The sequence below is a fragment of the Pelmatolapia mariae genome, linkage group LG6, assembly GCF_036321145.2.
Source record: "Pelmatolapia mariae isolate MD_Pm_ZW linkage group LG6, Pm_UMD_F_2, whole genome shotgun sequence".
In the NCBI taxonomy this organism is placed as follows: Eukaryota; Metazoa; Chordata; class Actinopteri; order Cichliformes; family Cichlidae; genus Pelmatolapia; species Pelmatolapia mariae.
The window spans coordinates 14600146-14618426 of NC_086232.1; the positions used below are offsets into that span (position 1 = coordinate 14600146).

General features: G+C 40.9%; 1 protein-coding gene across 1 annotated transcript; it reads left to right on the forward strand.

The window, feature by feature from the left end:
• Nucleotides 1-2438: 2438 nt before the first annotated feature.
• On the forward strand, nt 2439-3074 carry LOC134629690 (perforin-1-like). Its single transcript, XM_063477215.1, has 2 exons — nt 2439-2449; nt 2579-3074. Exons 1-2 carry the CDS (start codon nt 2439-2441, stop codon nt 3072-3074), a joined length of 507 nt encoding a protein of 168 aa, XP_063333285.1.
• Nucleotides 3075-18281: the final 15207 nt, after the last annotated feature.

An 18281-nucleotide genomic window follows, 5' to 3' on the forward strand; every position in this document is an offset into this window, starting at 1 on the left:
AAAAAGTCACTTGGATGAGTGACGAAACATTTCTCTTACTCAAAACACTACGTCCAAATGAACAGAATCAACCTTTTGGGATTTACTTTCCTGGGTGATTGAGCATGCATCAAGACTGCCTCCTGTAGGTTGTTTTTCACTTCACTAAATGTTGAGAAAGGGATTTGTCTTTATTATATCCTGTCTTCTGTAAAAGTTCAGGTCTTTTTTTTCACAGATGTCAACAGTGATTTTTTTCCCCCTTTCACAAGAAAAATTTAACATGGTCTCAATTAATGATCCTGCTGTCTCTTCAATGGACTTGTTTTGTTTGCAGTCACTTAAAAAGAGATAAGTGGAAGGTCCTTTAACCACCTCATTGGTTCAAAGCCACAACTTCTAAACAGAATATCAGCACTTTTGATCCTCTCAGGACCTATTTATTAAATAATGGGGAAATTATTCACTCACAATAAAACAGCTAAAGTTACAAAATATGTGTTTGTTTTTAAAAAAATGTACCTAACTGAAAATCCTTCTCTCTCCCACCTTTCAGTCTTCGGCTGAAGCTATGATCTTCTTTTCAAACCCACCTCCTCTCTGCCTGATCCTCCTCCACGTTCTGTCATACAACAGCCTATGTGGCTGATGTGAGGACCTACCTGACTCCAGATGGCGACTGTACTCTCTGAACCAACCCCCTTCAAGGCAACAGGCTGGAGAAAGTAAAATAAATAAATAAATAATTCTGTGCAGTGAGTTAAACATGGCTTACACATAGCGTCCACATGTCAGTCATGGTGTTCTGCCTTTTATTTCACGTGCCAGTCTCTGTAGTGGACTGGCGTGCATTCAGCCAGTGCAACACTGATGTTGACAGCAGTATACACAACTCTATTAGGTACAGTATTATACCTTGTTATAATTACTAAAAGAATTAAGGCAGCATGTCTTTTATGTAATATCCCCAAGGACACAGACTTGTGTCTCACCATAAAAGCTGGTGTCTAGGTGCTGGTTAAATGTTGTATTTGGCATGGACAAACAAAGACATGAAATAATATTCTTTTAGATGCTAAATGGTCTTTATTATGTTTAATAAAGTGTAAAAGCTAAATGTCCCATTAACATCCTCTATTGATTTGTGAATAGTTTGAACTGTTTGAAGAAATCAGTAGTGAAATTTAACAGAGATCCTTTCTTTGCATTGTATCCACAGCTCACTGATGAAGGTATGAAACATATTACTCCTATTATTGACATACAATTAATATTTGGGTCAAATAAAAATAATAAAACACTGCTTGTTGATTTTTAAAAAAAAAATCTTCAGCATTACACTAAATAAAACATGAAATCCTGAAGATTTCATATCTCATTATATTTAATTTCACTCAATGCTAAAATGTATGTGTTGTTAAATGAAAAATATACTTTTCTTTTAATAATGTGATGGGGACTCTGTGACAAATGAGATACAGCATCTGAATAAAGGAACCTAGAAAAAAAAGAAGTGATTATTATTGTTGTAACTGTATGTAATGCAGACTATGGTTGAACATCAAACAGCTTGTTAATTGTTCTATCAGGATGGCCTAAATTTGGATATAGTTCTCAATGATGAGTTGACTATGGGAGGAACACGTTCCCAAGCCTATATATTTGCTACAAAAGGGCTGCAGAGGATCGGTACACCTTCAGTGTACATGGCATCACCTGCAAATATTATAGGTAGGCTCTGAAAACAAGTTTCTGTCAGCTAGTTTGTTTCTGTTAAAATAATTGTCTAACCAGTCTCTTTGTGTCTAGTTTCCATTTAGCAAACAGACCACTTCTTAGCCCAGAGTTCAAGAGGGATGTGGACAATCTGCCAAGTCGTTACAATTCCTCCACCAGCGATCAGTATGATAAACTGATACATACCTATGGGACGCACTACATCCACAAGGTTAAAACACACACACATACACACAGTGCAGTTTCACTGAAAATCTTCATTGTCTAGTCAATGATTAAACTAAATTGTTTAAATTACATTTAATCATTGTAGAATTTTACATCCAACAAAACCAGCTATGAATAGTGGTGCACATTGAAAACAATACAGTTCAATAATAATGGATTTTAGTTCTATATGTAATTGTTATTTGCCTTCAGTAACCTTATTTTAAAAAATTCTTATTCTAGATAAAGTATAAGTAGATCAGTTAGACTTTCAGTTAGATCATCTTTCAAGACAAAATATACTGCATTCTGTCATATAACATGCTAAGTATGATGAAGAAAAAAACATCTTCTTCCACTATTTAACAAGATAAACTGGATCAGATCAAAACATTGATGTCTTCAGCTTTCTGCACTGATTTCTGACTGAAGAATTGTAAAAGGAATTTGTCTGTAGTTAAATATCTACTATATTACCAAAAATCTTCTACTAGCGGTACATGGTGTAGCACCACATGGAAACAAGGTGATGGTGGACTTTTTCAAACCATTATTTTAGGAAAAGCAGCAATAAAACACTATGAAAACACCAAACTGCCATTTAGTGTGTAGCTATTGAATATACATGACATTGTTTCCCCTTTCTCTCTTCCAGGTTCACCTGTATATCACATGGATTTTCTCTCAGCTTGGGGAAGGAGAAATCATCTAGTCTCCGACAATCTTGCATGAAGGTCCTACAAAACCAGGATTCCACCACTATGTACCGCGCTGGTCTTCATAAACACCACACTGAAGTGATAGGAGGCAATGATTGGTCAGGGGATTTTGCCCTCAATGTTGATGACTCTGTGGGCTTCAGAAATTGGCTGAACAGCTTGGAGGTTTTCCCAGATACAGTTTTGTACTCCCTTCTGGCATTGTATGACCTGATACCAACTGAGGCAAAAAAGGAGGGGGTAAAGACTGCCATAGAGAAGTACTTATCTGATAACATCATAGGTTCCTCATACAAAGAGAAATTTTGTCAGCACCCAGATAACCTGGCTTCCAACTGCTGTCCTATACAAGCCAGGAGGGGGCTACTGAATGTGACCAAAATTCAAGCCTGGGATCTGTTGGGAGATACTTGGGGTCCGTCTGACAGGTGAGTAAGCTGAGGTCAGGACCTGCAAGTTGACAGTATGTTTTTAAATTCTCAGAATACCAGGACATCTTGAGTTGCTTCCTGAGTCCAAAAGTGATATAGGTCTTAAATCAATTGACACCAAAATGCAGATAGTTTGGCCAGGGTTAATCGAGCCCCACCTTGTTTCCATGTGGTTCTACACCATGTACAGATCTCTCACCCTTATCTTAGGCTACGTTCACACAGCAGGCAAAAGCACATCAAATCCGACTTTTTTGACCCTATGCGACCCATATCCGATCATGGTATGACAGTGTGAATGGCACAATCATCCTTTGAAGCACCGCTCCTCTCTAAAAAAGCAATAAGGATAATTATTAGGCCATATGTAAATAACAAAATAACTTTACAACTTAAAGCAAAATTGGGAAATGTAAAGTCCGAAACAAGTCTTTATATTAACGGCCATCAGTCAAACAATACTGCTTGGTCTGAGTCTAAACAGAGCGCGTTGTGTGTGTCTTCTTTTGCACATGCGGGCCGCTTTGAGGGTTCACACTAGAGCGCGTTTGCTGTCACATTTTATTTGTAGTGTGAACAAGCAGACAAAAAAATCAGATTTGATCAAAAAATCGGAATTGAGCATTAAGACCTGCAGTGTGACGTAGCCTTAGCCACAGCCTCATTGAAACCAGGTTAATCAATTTCACCGTTTTTTTCCCCCTCATATTTTTAAATCAGAAATTGTGACTGTACATGTGACATTATGTTTTTTAACATTTGGAAACCTGCTGCAAAGTAAACCAAGGTAGACTAACTGTATTATTAACAGACTGCATCCAGATTTATCCAGGATAAATAGTTTAGTTTGCTGTAGTGTGATGGGTTTAAAATAAAGAACGGTGTGTGACTGGTGCACAGTGTGTCATGATCCTGGGTCCTTTTGACCCAGCGTTTTGCGTTTTCTATTGTGGTGATTTTGGTTCTGTTCCTTCTGTTTAGTGTTATTCTGTTCTGCCCATCTATTCCTGTGTTAAGTCCGCGTTTGCTAGTCTGTGTCCTTGTGTATGTGTTTCCTGTTTTATTGTGAAGGTCTGCGTCTTATGTGAGTGTTTTCAGTTGCCTCCCTTGTCTCGTCACGTTAATCACTCCCAGCTGTGTCCCCCACCTGTGTGTAATCTCCCTGTGTTCTCTGAGTGTATTTTAGTCGTGTCTTGTGTCTTTGTCGTTGCTGGTTCGTCTGTGTTCTTCCCCTCCATCATTCTGTGTATGTTCCTCCGTGTTCCTGGTCATTCTCCCTGCAAGGTACCTTCGTTCGTGTTCTGATTTTGTGTTTAGTTTTAGTTTTCCCAGTTTAGAGTTTTTTACAGTTCTGTTTCTCGCCACCCTTTTTGTTGTACTTCACCTTTTGTTAATAAAGCTCACCCTCCACTTAAGCAGTCTGCATCTTGGGTCCATTACTAATCTTCACACGGCCTGCCTCGGCACCCCGTGACAGTACGAACCAGCCACAACATGGATCCAGCAGACTTACCCGGGGAGAGCGATCTGATGCGAGTCCAACGCCTGGTCGAGTGGATAACCCACACCTCAAATATGAGAGCAAGGATCGTGGGGATAAATGCTAGTGAGGTGATCCTCAAGGGAAATCCCTATCTTCGCCAGGTCAGAGGATGTTTGGACTTATTGGCCAACTTGTATGAAGCCCGGGAGGCGGCGCGAGCTTGGGAAATATCGGACTCGGTCCAACAGCCTACAGCCACCCCGGAGCAGCCGCGTCAGCCTCACCTCCCGGCTGGGGTTTACCCAGCCCGTCAGAGCCGTCTGTGGGGAAGAAACGTCGATCGCGCCACCCCACAGCCGGACGTTCGGACTTCTAAATCGCCGGCTGTGGTGAGTGAGGACTCTTTTTCCTTTGTGGATTGTGGAACTGTTTATTCCGGGGCTGTGTTTTGTGCGGCGGATAATAATATGAACAGCTTATCGCCTGCTCAGCCACTCTCAGCTCAGTTAGCTGCCCAGCTGCCGCTCTCAGCTCAGTTAGCTGCCCAGCTGCCGCTCTCAGCTCAGTTAGCTGCCCAGCTGCCGCTCTCAGCTCAGTTAGCTGCCCAGCTGCCGCTCTCAGCTCAGTTAGCTGCCCAGCTGCCGCTCTCAGCTCAGTTAGCTGCCCAGCTGCCGCTCTCAGCTCAGTTAGCTGCCCAGCTGCCGCTCTCAGCTCAGTTAGCTGCCCAGCTGCCGCTCTCAGCTCAGTTAGCTGCCCAGCTGTCTGTATTTAGTTCTCCCTCTCTGTGTGCGTTCGGGTCTCTCGCTCCCTCACTCTCGGTGTGGAAAAAATAAACCGAGCAGCAAGACCAAACTGATTTTTCTGTTTTTTATTGAAATTTTTTTTTTAAAGAACTTTGCAAAGGGACCAATACAGCATGAACAGGGTTCACACCAGCATTGACAAAAAGGGAAAATGACAACAGCTCCCTTTATAACCGTCATGTGGATAAAATCTTTGTCTATTTAGTCCCTTGAGCAAAGCCTACATTCAGCTGTTTTTCTGTCTCCATACACTTTTTCTTTGTACAAGAAGTTACAATTACATATCAAAAGTACACAGAGGTTAGATGAGGTAAAGCACAAATTTTCCATCACAACATGTACCATGTTCTTCATGTTCAGTTTAGTTAGCATTTATAAGCAGGGGTGCACATAAGTGGTCCGCAGGTGCACATGTGCTGTCAAAATAAAAGACGCGCACCAGATAAGAAGTTGCAACGCGCGTTTGCGTACATAAGATTTTCCGGAGGAGAACAGACATTCGTTTAGAACTCTTAAAGATGTCGAAGAAGCAAGCTCCTTTAAGAAATTACTTTGGTGTTCCTCCACCTCCAAAGAAATGTCAGAAGGAGTTCGAACCGCAAAAGAAGCGCGTATTCTCGGAAAAGTGGTTGCAGGAGGTGAGCTGGCTTAAAACAAATGATGAACGCACAGAGATGTGGTGCAGAATATGCTGTGAAAATCCCACTCTAGCAGACAAAAACAGTGCCTTTTACTTAGACGCTCCCAAATAATACATTTCCAGACTGTGGTGACTTGCTAGATCAGCGTCCTTGAATTTATTGAGAGACATGGCCACAGGAACCAAGAAGAAGAGCGTGCAAACTCGAATCTCCACAATGGCGGTGGGGGAAAATAATGCTAACAGTACTAATGTTAGCCCTGCTAGCCAAGAAGAAGGACCAAAGATGGATATAAGCGGCTTGTTTGCCGAAATGACTAAGCTCGGAACTATCCGATATATTGCAGCTGATATATCTCACATCAAATCAGACATGGTAAAATTTAAAAACGCTATAAGTGCAATCCAAATACGGATGACTGAAGCTGAGGGCAGCATCTCAGATATGGAAGACAAAATGAGGAGCATAACAGAAGATAATGGCAAAAATACCAAAAAACCTTGAACAACTATGTGCCCGAGTAGACGACCAGGAAAACAGAAACCGCAGAAAGAATATTTGGCTTATCGGTCTGGAAGAGGGTCTGAAGAGTGGTGGCAACATAAATGATTTGATGATGATAAATGATGTGATGAAGATACTTGCTGATGGCCTGGGTCTATGAGGGGAGGAATATGAGCTGGAAAGATCCCACAGAAGTACAAGACCACACCCAGGACCTGGTCAACCACCTTGAACCATGCTAGTGAGATTTCTGTGTTACACTGCATGACAAAAAGTTCTCATAACCGCTAAGCAGAAGAAAGGCATAATGTGGGAGAACTGCCACTTGTCATTCTATGAAGATAAAACCGCAGGGCAAGTGGCGCAGAGGAAGCTTTTGTACCCAGTGATGAAGAAGCTATGGCAGCATCAGATAAAGCACACCCTGGCACATACAGCAAAACTTAAATTAACATGGAAAGGTCAGCAGAAGAGCTTCGACAGTGTTGAGGAGGGAGAGAAATTCGTGCGTGAGAACTTTTGAGAAGTGATTGAGTAAGGGGTCAGCAAACTAAACTACGTGTATGGGAGCGCATTGTTCATAATTTTATAAGACGGGGGCGGGCTCCCCGAGGTGTGGCCGGGACAGCAGGAGGACAGCAGTTCACGGTCCACGGGACCAGAGACGGTTTTGCCCACGGGGCTTTTGTTCTTAAGCTTATGTCCTGGTTCAAGCAGGATTGTCAGCACATGTTTAATGGTTATGGGCTGGAAGATATAAGGCTTAAAGATACTTTACCATGGTATAGTCATGGGGAATGTGGATGTTAATATTGTCTCACTGAATATAAATGGTTGTGTCTGTGAAGGTTCTCAGTCATCCAGGTCATCGTAGTCTAAGGAGCTTGGAAAGAAAAGCGTCTGGACTTGTTTAAGTTGCTTGAAGACGTTTCACCTCTCATCCGAGAAGCTGCTTCAGTTCTAAACGGTCAAATGGTGGAGAGTCCCAGATTTAAATGGTTGTGGCCAGTGGCGTGCACAGACATTTTGGGGGGCAAGTGCTCCAGGGGGAAAAAAGGGCACTTTTTGCATATGTGGAAAACCTTTTCTTTTTATAATAAAAAAATCGCACAGGTTAAATGCAATTTGACTTTTATTTCAAAACATTCTCTAAAAATCAAAAATCACACCACAAAAAGATAAAATCTGTATCCAACTCTAAACTATATACATACATATTCTCAAGTGTCCATTAAATGGAGTGTACTGCTCTAAAGAAGCATCCTTCTTGGTGCCATGTCTTTGTAGATGTTGATGACCTCGTTGTAATTGATCTCCACATCTTTCTCAATGGCCAACAAGAGGAGATCAGACAACCTTTCTTCTCCACACAAACTTCTTAGTTTATTTTTGATTATTTTTAGCTTTGTAAAGGATCTTTCAACTGTCGCAGTTGTCACTGGTAGTGTTGCGTAGATCTGAATCATTTTGACAAAGGCAGGAAAGATCAGCTGGCCATTGTTTTCCCTCAGTATCAGAAATATTTCTCTGAGGTCTTTTGAACTAAAGCTGGAGTGGAAGACCTTTAATTCTGTTTTGAGCTGGTCCTCATCTTCTCCATAGAATTCACAGAGGATGTGGACAGCTTCAATGGCTTCTGGGTTTGGTGGGCCTACCCAGTTAGCATGCACAGTTAAGGGCTGGAAGGACTGAATGATTCTGGCCGTTGGGCTTCCAGTATTGTCCCCTTTGAACCTCCTGTTCAGTTCCCCAGTCATGATGTCCAGAAAGGTGAAATATACACCACTCCTGAAATATGCCTCCACTGACTCAAACTGAGCACCTACTTGAGACACTGTGGTGCTGTGTTGGAAACGCACTGGAACTTTCCGCTTTCTCTCCTGACCAGGCACCACGGTAGGTACTGGAATGTTGAAACTCTCTGCCTTCTCTGATGCACATCTAAATATCTCTCCAAATTTCTCCTCAGACCTCATGGTTTGCAATGTGTGAAGCACACCATCAATTACCTTGTAGGCAGTGGAATGGTCCAACCCTTCTTCCTGCAGAGAATCTGATGCCAAAGCAGTGACTTCGAATACTGGTGTGGTGATTTCCATGCAGAGAATGAACATAAAATTAATGGCATTTCTGTACATCTGAGCATCACCTTGGGCCAGGTTAGGTGGGTCACTGTCACTGATGTCATCAAGGAGCATCAAAATGGCTTTCAAATTTCTCTGAAGTGCCTTCAGTGCTTTTTCCCTGCAAGCCCATCGAGTATCTGACAGCTGCTGGAGCTCCATAACACGTTGTCCAGGAAAGAGAGACTCCTGAAATTTGACCAAGGCAGCATGACGCTTTGGGGAGCCTGAGCAAAAGGCATACAATTTCTCCACCAAGTTGAAAAATGTCACAAAATGCTTGCTGGACTTTGATGCCTCCACTAGTACCAAATTGAGGCAATGGGCTTTGCAGTGCACATAGAGGGCCTTCTCATTGTGTGCACGGATTCTAGCTTGGAGACCTTTATACATGCCACTCATGTTGGCTGCTCCATCATAGCCTTGACCATACATGTTCTTCATCTCTAGGCCATTCTTTTGCAGAAGCAAGAACACTGTATTCTCCAGCTCCTGGCCTGTAGTTGTATCAACATTGCACACTTCGATGAATCTCTCCTTTATTTGCATATGATGAAAATATCGCACAACAAATGACACTTGCTCTTTGTGTGAAACATCAGAGGTTTCATCAAGTAGAATGGAATACATTTCAGCCTCTTTTATTTCACGTTGTATCTCCTTCCTGATGTAAGTTCCTAGTGCTGCAATGATGTCATTTTGACTTCTGTTGGAAAGCAGTGACACCTGGGGCCTTGTCTTGGTGGCTTTAACTGTGGCAATTTTTTCCAAATGCATTTTCAGCACACTATCGTAGCGGGAAAATACATTGACTAATTCACGAAAATTGCCACGGTTATCACTGGACTCACTCTCATCATGACCTCAGAATGCTTGTCCCTGACGTGCAAGATACACTGTTAGGTCAATTAATCTTGTCAGGATTTCTTTGTTTGTCTGCCTCTCTCGCTCTCTAACTTCCACCCCTTTTACGTCTGAAACATCAAATGCAGACTGAAGGGCCTTTTTCTGGAAATTGATCCATCTAACCATGCTTGTCATGTGCATCTCTGCGCTGGAGTGTTGTTTGATTTTTTTTCAAGAGCAGTACTCCACTTTCTGATGCCATCAGTTGTCCAGGCTGTTCTGCTTTTATATTTTTCATCCGAGAGGAAAAGCCGACAACTAAAACAATGCATTGAATTAGCAGTGGGTGAGTATTCCAGCCACACATTAGCAGAAAACCACTGTTTCTGGAATGATCTCCCCTCAGTTTTTGGGTAAGGTATATCAGGCTGACATGGGCCCACATTGCAGCACATTGAAACGTATCTGTCATTGCGCTTTATTTTAAATGTATGGATGTGTGTTGGATCTGTTGGGTATTGTAAAGCTGCTAACTTTGACATTATGTGATCGATCTGTTCTTCCTCATTGTGGTCTTCAGAGAGCACTGCATCAGTGTCTGTAGGCCTAACTGAACCTGTTGCTGCATTGGTCGCGGCTTCATCTGTTTCTATATCTCCCTCTTCTGCTATGCTGGTAGATGGCATAGAGCTGCTTCCCTGCTGTGACTGACTACAATGGAACAATAATAATAATAATAATAATAATAATAGTATTATTATTTATCATAATAATAAGCTTAAACAGATAGTTTTAATAATAACCCATACTGCAAGTCTTGTAACATAGAAATAACTTTCGTAGGTACAAAATAATAGTTAGCTCAATGCCTGCTGATTAAGTTCATTAAAAACTAAGTGTGAACAGCTTTTAAGATTTTTCAATAGAATTAACTGCAAGGAGCAGGTTACATTAAAACATTAAAATAGAACCTGACTCTGCCCTTGACTCTGACCTTTCATCTTCATTTTCCTTTGCTTTCATCCAGGAGAGCAGAGAACTGCTTCCCTGGGCTGCCTGTTGTAGATCCCTTTCTTTCTCCTTTCTCAGCCTCTCTTTCCTAGGCATTATGCTTGCTGAAATTAGTAAATAAATAGACCAAAATGTATGAGAACGAATAAGACTGACTGTGGTCATTACAAGAACAGGGCAGAATGGTCGTTTTCACAGGCAATTGGGAACTGCCTATTTTTCCTTTAGCAAATTAATGTGTTAATGTTGCCAATATGTTACACCAAAAAAAATTAACATGTCTAACCAGTGCTTCTCAAAACTTTTAACATGCACCACCCCCAACACCGTACCCTTCAAACTACCAATAACAACGTCACTGTTCTGTCACAATCAGGTCACAACACAGTGCGTAAATGTCTGCGAGCATCGCTGAGTCAGTAACAACCAGTTAGGCTAAAGACTGCATCTTTAGACAGTTGGACAGTGTTCTAACTTTCTCACAGGAGACACCTACTAAAGACAGTCAAAGACATTAATTTCAATCTTACCAAAGTAGGACAGTAGTTGACGTTAGTTATGGAAAGGCTAATCCACAAAAACGGAGAAACGTCCATAATTCTATTATTCATAATCATGTCAAGGTTTTAGGTTTTTCTGCAGTTCCATCTCTAAAAAGTGTGATGTCTTCCCGTCACTGACTTCAGTTTGAAAACTTTGTATTTATTCACAGATTTCCGTGAGATCATCCTAAAATTTGTAACGAAAAATGGGCTCAAAAGAGCCCTCTGCCTAACGGCATGTAGCCTATAGCATAACGTGATATTTTCAATAGTGTATGCAAAAAGGTCGGAATTGATGGAGAGTGGGGTTGCCTAAATGGTTTAGGTTACATTTTAAATGTGTCGTTTTTTTGTTTATCCATATGGATGGATGGAGGGGGCAAGCTGGCAAAGTTTGTCATGTGCAGTTTCTGACAGGCTACTTCACAACAAAACAATTGCAGGTTGGTCTTAGAGGGCAAACAGAATAATTTCACTCGATTCATGGGTTACCTGACTGGTTGGGAAGGGAAAGAGCTGCCGTGTTGTCCGCCGTGGCTCCCAATCGCTATAGTTAGCCTACTATGCCTACTCCAAGTAGTCCTATGTCATGCCGCTGCTACACGCCTCACAACAAATGAACTGCAAGCGTGTTCACGTGACACGGTGACAGTGAAAAAGCGACAGGGTTCGGGTGTCTTTGAAGAAGGGGCACAAATCAAACCATAATTTTCACACCTTTTTAAATCGCGCAGCTTTAAAAAAAAAAAAAAAAAAAAAAAATCACGTCTTTCAAAAGGGCACTTTTTTGGACTGAGGGCAAAAGGGCAAGTGCTTCAGCACCACCTCGTCTCTATCTGTGCACGCCAGTGGTTGTGGCACACCGTTCAAAAGAAAAAAAAAAAAGTGCTTAGCTACCTCAAATCTCATAATGCTGATATTGCATACATCCAGGAGACCCATTTTGGGAATGAAAGTGAAGCATTGAAATTAAAAGGGATTGGGTTGGAAAAGTATTTCATAACTCAATGTCAAGCAAGCAGTGTTACCAACTTAGCGACTTTGTCGCTATACTTAGCGAGTTTTCAGACCTCCTTAGCGACTTTTTTTTTTTCTACAAAGTGACTAGCGACAAATCTGGCGACCTTTGCTGTTGTTATTAGGAAGACTTATGACAGCTTTTTGACGTGAAAGCACATCGCCCTTACTCAACAAGCAGCGGGTGCTGCCGTGGGCACCTTGCCCGTACCAAAGCACTCACAGGTGGTGGATCATCCTCATGCAGCAGTCGCTCCCCAGCTGCCGTCACAGAGCAGGAGATGCTGACCCCTACGTGTCCAAACTGCAAAGGAATCACGCATGAGCGAAGCCGTTGCTCCCGTCCTGACTGTAACAAAGTCAGTTTTTCTTTTACTCTTACTTTTTGTGGATCACAAGGCTTAAAACTAAACACACACACACACACACACACACACACACACACACACACACACAAAGTAACTCCACCAGACTGCCTATTTCGGGTCACTTTTGCCAGTACCAAACCCTGCTTGCAGAAAAAAGCAACAATTGCTTAAAGAAATTTAATTTAATTTGTAATTCTAAATATATTCTAAACACATTTAGGCTGTTTTTTACTCACCTTATGTCTCTTCCACGATGTTATTTCTCTCTCCTACAACATAGCTTACAATTACATTAGCATGACCAATTATGCAAATTAGGCGATGACATCATTTAGCGACTTCTAGCAACTTTTAGGACAGCCAATAGTGATTTTCCTTACTGAGGCAACACTCCAAGGAAGAGTTGTGGTGTCATGATACTTATTCATAAAAGACTAAACTTTGTATTATTGCAGGAAAGCCAGGGTGAATATGAGCGAGTGTTAGCTCTGCAGGCTCAGTTCAGGTTCTGTGCAATATTTATGCCACAAACAGGGATGAACCTAATTTTATGGATGATGCCCGGGAACATGAAGGGCCAGATCTTGTTAGGTGGAGACTTTAATAATGTCATGGACGAATACATTGATAGAAGTGCCATTAATGCAACCTCAAGCACTAGCTTAACAGGAACAACGTTAAATGCTTTAAAAGAAGATCTCGGTGTGGTAGATATTTGGAGGCTTGTTCACCCTATGGAAAGAGAATACACCTTTTACTCTCACTCACATAAAACATATTCCCAAATAGATTATTTTTTGATTTCTAAATCATAGGATAATTTAGTAATAAACTGTGCCATAGGTGTGATTGCTTTAACAGACCACGCGCCGGTAGAGTTGCACATAAATCTAAATGTTAAAAGGAACAGAATGGGTAGGTGGAGACTAAACTCAAGCATATTGCAGGATGAAAAAAATTGTATCAACCTTAAAAGAAGATATGATATTTTTTAGAGGTGAATGTTGGATCTACGGACAACAATTGGAAATTGAAAAAACAATTGGCATGAAAATTTGATAATAAATTTAAAGAGATTTGTCAGCTTAGTATGACATTCATGAAATTTATAACAAAAAAGCAGAGTATGCCCTCTTTTGCCTTAAAACTAATTTCTATGAGAAAGGTGAGAAGACAGGCAAACTATTAGCAAGACAACTTAAGCAAGTAGACAATCAGAATGTTATTACGGCAATTAAAAAGGATAAATTAGTTACATCCTCTTCAGAGATAAACACGATTTTTAAAATATTTTGTCAAGACTTATACACATCTGATAACAAAGTATGGATCTGCTGAATGCATTATTTAATAAAATGAAAATACTAAAAGTTTCACGAGAGGGTAGGGTCAAATTGGAAACTCCCCTAACCGAGGTATAAGTAACGGAGGCTATCACTACAATGAAAGCTGGAAAGTCACGAGGAATAGATGGCTTCCCGGCAGAATTTTATCATAAATTAATAATTAAAACAACCACTAATCAAAGCCCATTGATCAAAGATCATTGATCAATGGCCATGAGTACCATTCACAGAGAGTTGGGGAATGACTGCAATCACAGCATTGTAAGATGGTCAAAGATGTACCCTTAGGTCCCCTCCTCATTTCAGAGATGGTCTTTCCCTTTTCATGTAAATGGCCTCCTTGACTCCACGCTCAAACCAGCATTACTCCCTGTCCAGGATGTGTACATCCTCATCATTGAAAGAGTGTCCACTGGCCTGTAGGTGTAAATAGACTCGGGAGTCCTAGCCTGGCGAGGTAGCTCTTCTGTGTTGAGCCATCTGCTTTGCCAGAGGTTGTTTGGTTTCCCCGATGTATAAATGATGGCAATCCCCCTGGCACGTAACAGCGTACACTATGTTACTCTGTTTGTGTCGGGGGACCCGATCCTTGGGGTGGACCAATTTGTCGTGCAGCGTGTTTTGGGGTTTAAAAGCCACCGAGACGCTGTGTTTAGAAAAAATGTGTCTCAACGGTTCCGATACTCCTGACACATAAAGGATCACTAAGGGTTTTTGCTTAGGCAGCACTTGTCCTTCTCTCCTTGATTGGCTTGAACTTTCTTTAGGTGCCATGCAGAAAACTTTTCTTAATCCAGAATGATAGGTTGATGAAAATAGTTTTAACAACTATTTTCATCAACCTATCATGCTGGATTAAGAAAAGTTTTACCACAAAAAATTACTTTCCACTGTGAACGTGTCCCCTTTCAGCAGGGTGTCACCAATAGGTGGCACTTTCTTCACAAAAGGTTTTACATGTATAATTTCAAAGTGGTTTCACAAGATTAATTTTTTCAACCACTAAAACATAGCCATTAAATGCTGCTGATCAAGTTTTGAAAATGTGGAATAGATTGACAAAACTTTACAGTCAGCTTCACAGCAGTTTACACATTTTCCACTGCAAAAATCCAAAAGCATTGCTTGAAAATCCTTTTTCAGTCAGTCATCCACTTCTTGCCGTCTTATCTCAGACCACAGTTTCAACACAAATATGTTACAGCCTGTGCCACATTTCTTCTTAATATTGGAATTTGTGTTTAAGTTAGATTTATAGAATTGTACATTGAAATGATCGGTGCAATGAAATGTAGGTGCAAGATTCTCCATAGAGTGTCCAAACTGGAAGCAGTTTGCAGTGAGGTAAATTCTTGAACGTCAAATGATGAAAGGCTGAGTTATCCAACAAAGGTTGACTAAGACAGCTCTAAGATGAAATTTTTACTATATTTCATGTTATATTTTTTTATTAACCTGTGCTTTGGGGCCTGTGCTTATCTGCAGTCTTTTGTTCATTGTGTTGTAATTCAAATATTAAGGATATAAATAGAAAGATTCTTGACTGACATGTTAAACCTTAAACCTTCAGGTAGGTGTGTCTATGTGAAAAAGAAAGTGTTTCTCTAAGTTTCTTTCTGAGTGGTCTACATACAGTACAGTGTGTACTGATGTGTAAGGATGTCATGCATGACCATTTAAAGGTAACCTCCTGTTTCCTTCCAACTCCTAACATCTTGAATGCCTGAGATTTCAGATAAATGAAGCACTGCTCCTGCTAGTCTAGATTACATTTGCATTTTTGCAAACACTGTTTAGATATATTCTGAGGGATAGTTTTTGAAATTACCACAGCACAAAGTTTTTTAGTTTAAGATGATTGCTTAGTAGCTAATGCTATACTCTTCTATAGAAGATGTGTTGTGATTTGCATACATATATAGTTATGTTGCATGTAATGCACTGAGATACTATAAATGTTTTGTTAATTCTCAATTTCCCCAAGAACGAATGTTAAGCTCCCTAGTGTATTGGAATCTAAATCTGGATCTAAAGCATAGTATGTTCAAAGGCTTTCCTCTCAATTATACAATTTTCTATGACAAAATCTTGATATAAACTTTACCATTGTTTTGTCTTATTATAAATTTCAGAGAGTAATGCATTTGGACTTCACTTAAAAAATAGATTTTGTAACTGTACTTTCCTGCCTTCGTCTACAGTTAGGGCCATAACTGTCATGGCCTGGGTCTGATGACCCAGAGCTCATGTATTGTTTGTATATGTTTTTCCGTATGTTGTGTTTTTGGTGGTTTTCTCTCCCTTTGTCCTTTCTCCCTGTGTTCTCCCGGATGTTTTGGGGTCGCTGAGGGGACCGCGACCCGGAAGTGTTCCCGCATTGGAGGCTGCCGCACCTGACGCTCATTAGCCCTCACCAGCTGCAGCTGATGGCTTCATGGGGAGCGTCTTATTTAAGAAGGTGACGGAGCTCCAGTCGGCGCGGGATTATACTAAGTCTAACCTGTTAAGTACCTCCGTAGATTCGTGTGTGTGTGAACGGCTTCGCTACCAAAGGCTGCCTGCTGAGCTGTGTGTGTTTTTGTGTCACCAGGAGTCGGGAGTCAGGAAAGTCGTCACGAGGGGAAATCACGGAGTGGAATCGGGTTGTTGGAGTTGTCACCTTTTCACTGCTATGGACACGTGCACTGTGTGGGATTCACAGAGGAATCGCCACTAGAGTCACAGTGCTTGAATTGTATATAGTTGTCATTTTCTGTCCACTCACCATCAATAAATCCACTGTCCGTCACTAGAGTCTCGCGTTTGGGCCCTACTTTCTATACAACTCCACGGTCTGCCGTCGCAGCCCGTGACAATAACTTGTTTGACCGAGGAACAGTTTTTCTTGTTTTGCCTGCAGTGCAAAAATTAAATGTTCAGTGATTACAGTAATTTATTTACAAAGTCCTCCACTATCAGAGACTCAACATTAGGTGGATAATTGGACTGAGAAAATGTAATGTTTTTCAGTCCACTGTTCCCGTGTTATACCATGACACATGAAGCCAACATAATCTATGAGGTTGATTGAAAGTGTTGGATTAGATTACCTTTTCACTGTAATTTGAAATATGAGGCCTAAAGAGACATCAGTGTGTGACCATGTTTGACATTGCTTCTACCATGGACATATATGGCTGCCAGTGGAACCATGACTGCTGATAGAAAGAGCAGGATGAAGCGTGCAGGGCTATACTCTCTGTTCAGATTCAGCCAGGGCTGGACTGTTAATCTGTCCCCGTGGGCCAATGGGCCATCCTGAGGGATATAATTTGGAAGGAAGAGATTCAAGGATTTAGGTAAATTAAATTACTACTTTGACCATGAGTCATTATAGCTAATAGCTAAAGTGTAGCCTTTAATTATTGTCACAACATGCAGTACAGCTAAGAAATAACCCAACAACTGTGCCAGCCTCATTAAAACCAGTTTCACTATCAATAATAAAACAAAATGTAACAAATCTGTCGGGGTGATTTTGTTGTCCTAGTCCAGCCCCAGATTCAGCCATATGGTGCAAGAGTGATTGGACATTGATCACATGGCAAATGGGTAATAACCCAAAGCAAACTGCAAAAGCAACCCAAGAGTTTCTTGAGACATTCGTCAATGACCATGTCAGATCTCAACCCAAGAGCATGTTTTCCAGTTACTGAGGACAAAAACTGAAGCCAAAAAGACACAAAATAAGCAGTAAAAGCCTGGCAGAGCATCTCAAGGGAGGAAACAGAGCAAAATCATGTGTGGTGGTGCACAGAAGCACAATTGTAAACTTGCGTCCTTGTCCAAAAAATTATGGATCTGTATATCCCGTTTACGTGTTTGTAACAGCAAAGTTTTTATAATCTTTTGTTTTCTCATCTGTTGCATGGTCATTTCTTTTTTCTTTTTCTTTTTTTAGAAAATCCAAAAGTAGCACAGCGTTCTCTCAGTATGTACAGCCTAGTAAAATTTGCGAGTTTGCAAATACAGTGTAATCTTAAGGATAAACTCCCAACGGTTCATCAGACAACCAATAATATGCCTGACTAAGGTGACTGTAAAATGGCAGAAAAGGATGACAACACATTCTCTTCTGTCACATGTCACTGTGCATTTGTTCTCGTTGATGGATACCTTGAAATGTAAATAACAGGTGGGTGTGTGCTCGACAAAAAAATTTATTCAATAGTCTTTTGTTCTTGTAACAACTTTAGTTCTCTGTTTTGCTGTTGGTTTCTGCTTTTGCATGCACGGTATATCTTTTACTGCTTAATAAAAATAAAACATGGTTTATAGACCTGCATACACATACTGTATTTTTTGTTATTGTTATGACCCAGCTCGAGACCGCAACATAAAAAAGGAGACGAATACCAGAGTGTTAGTCAGAAGAGGTTTTATGTTACCACAATCAATGAAGGAGGAGGACAACAGGACAGTTAAGAATCAGGCAGGATTTATTGCTTGCTTGCCTTGATAGTTAAACTTAACAAAAGAAAAAGG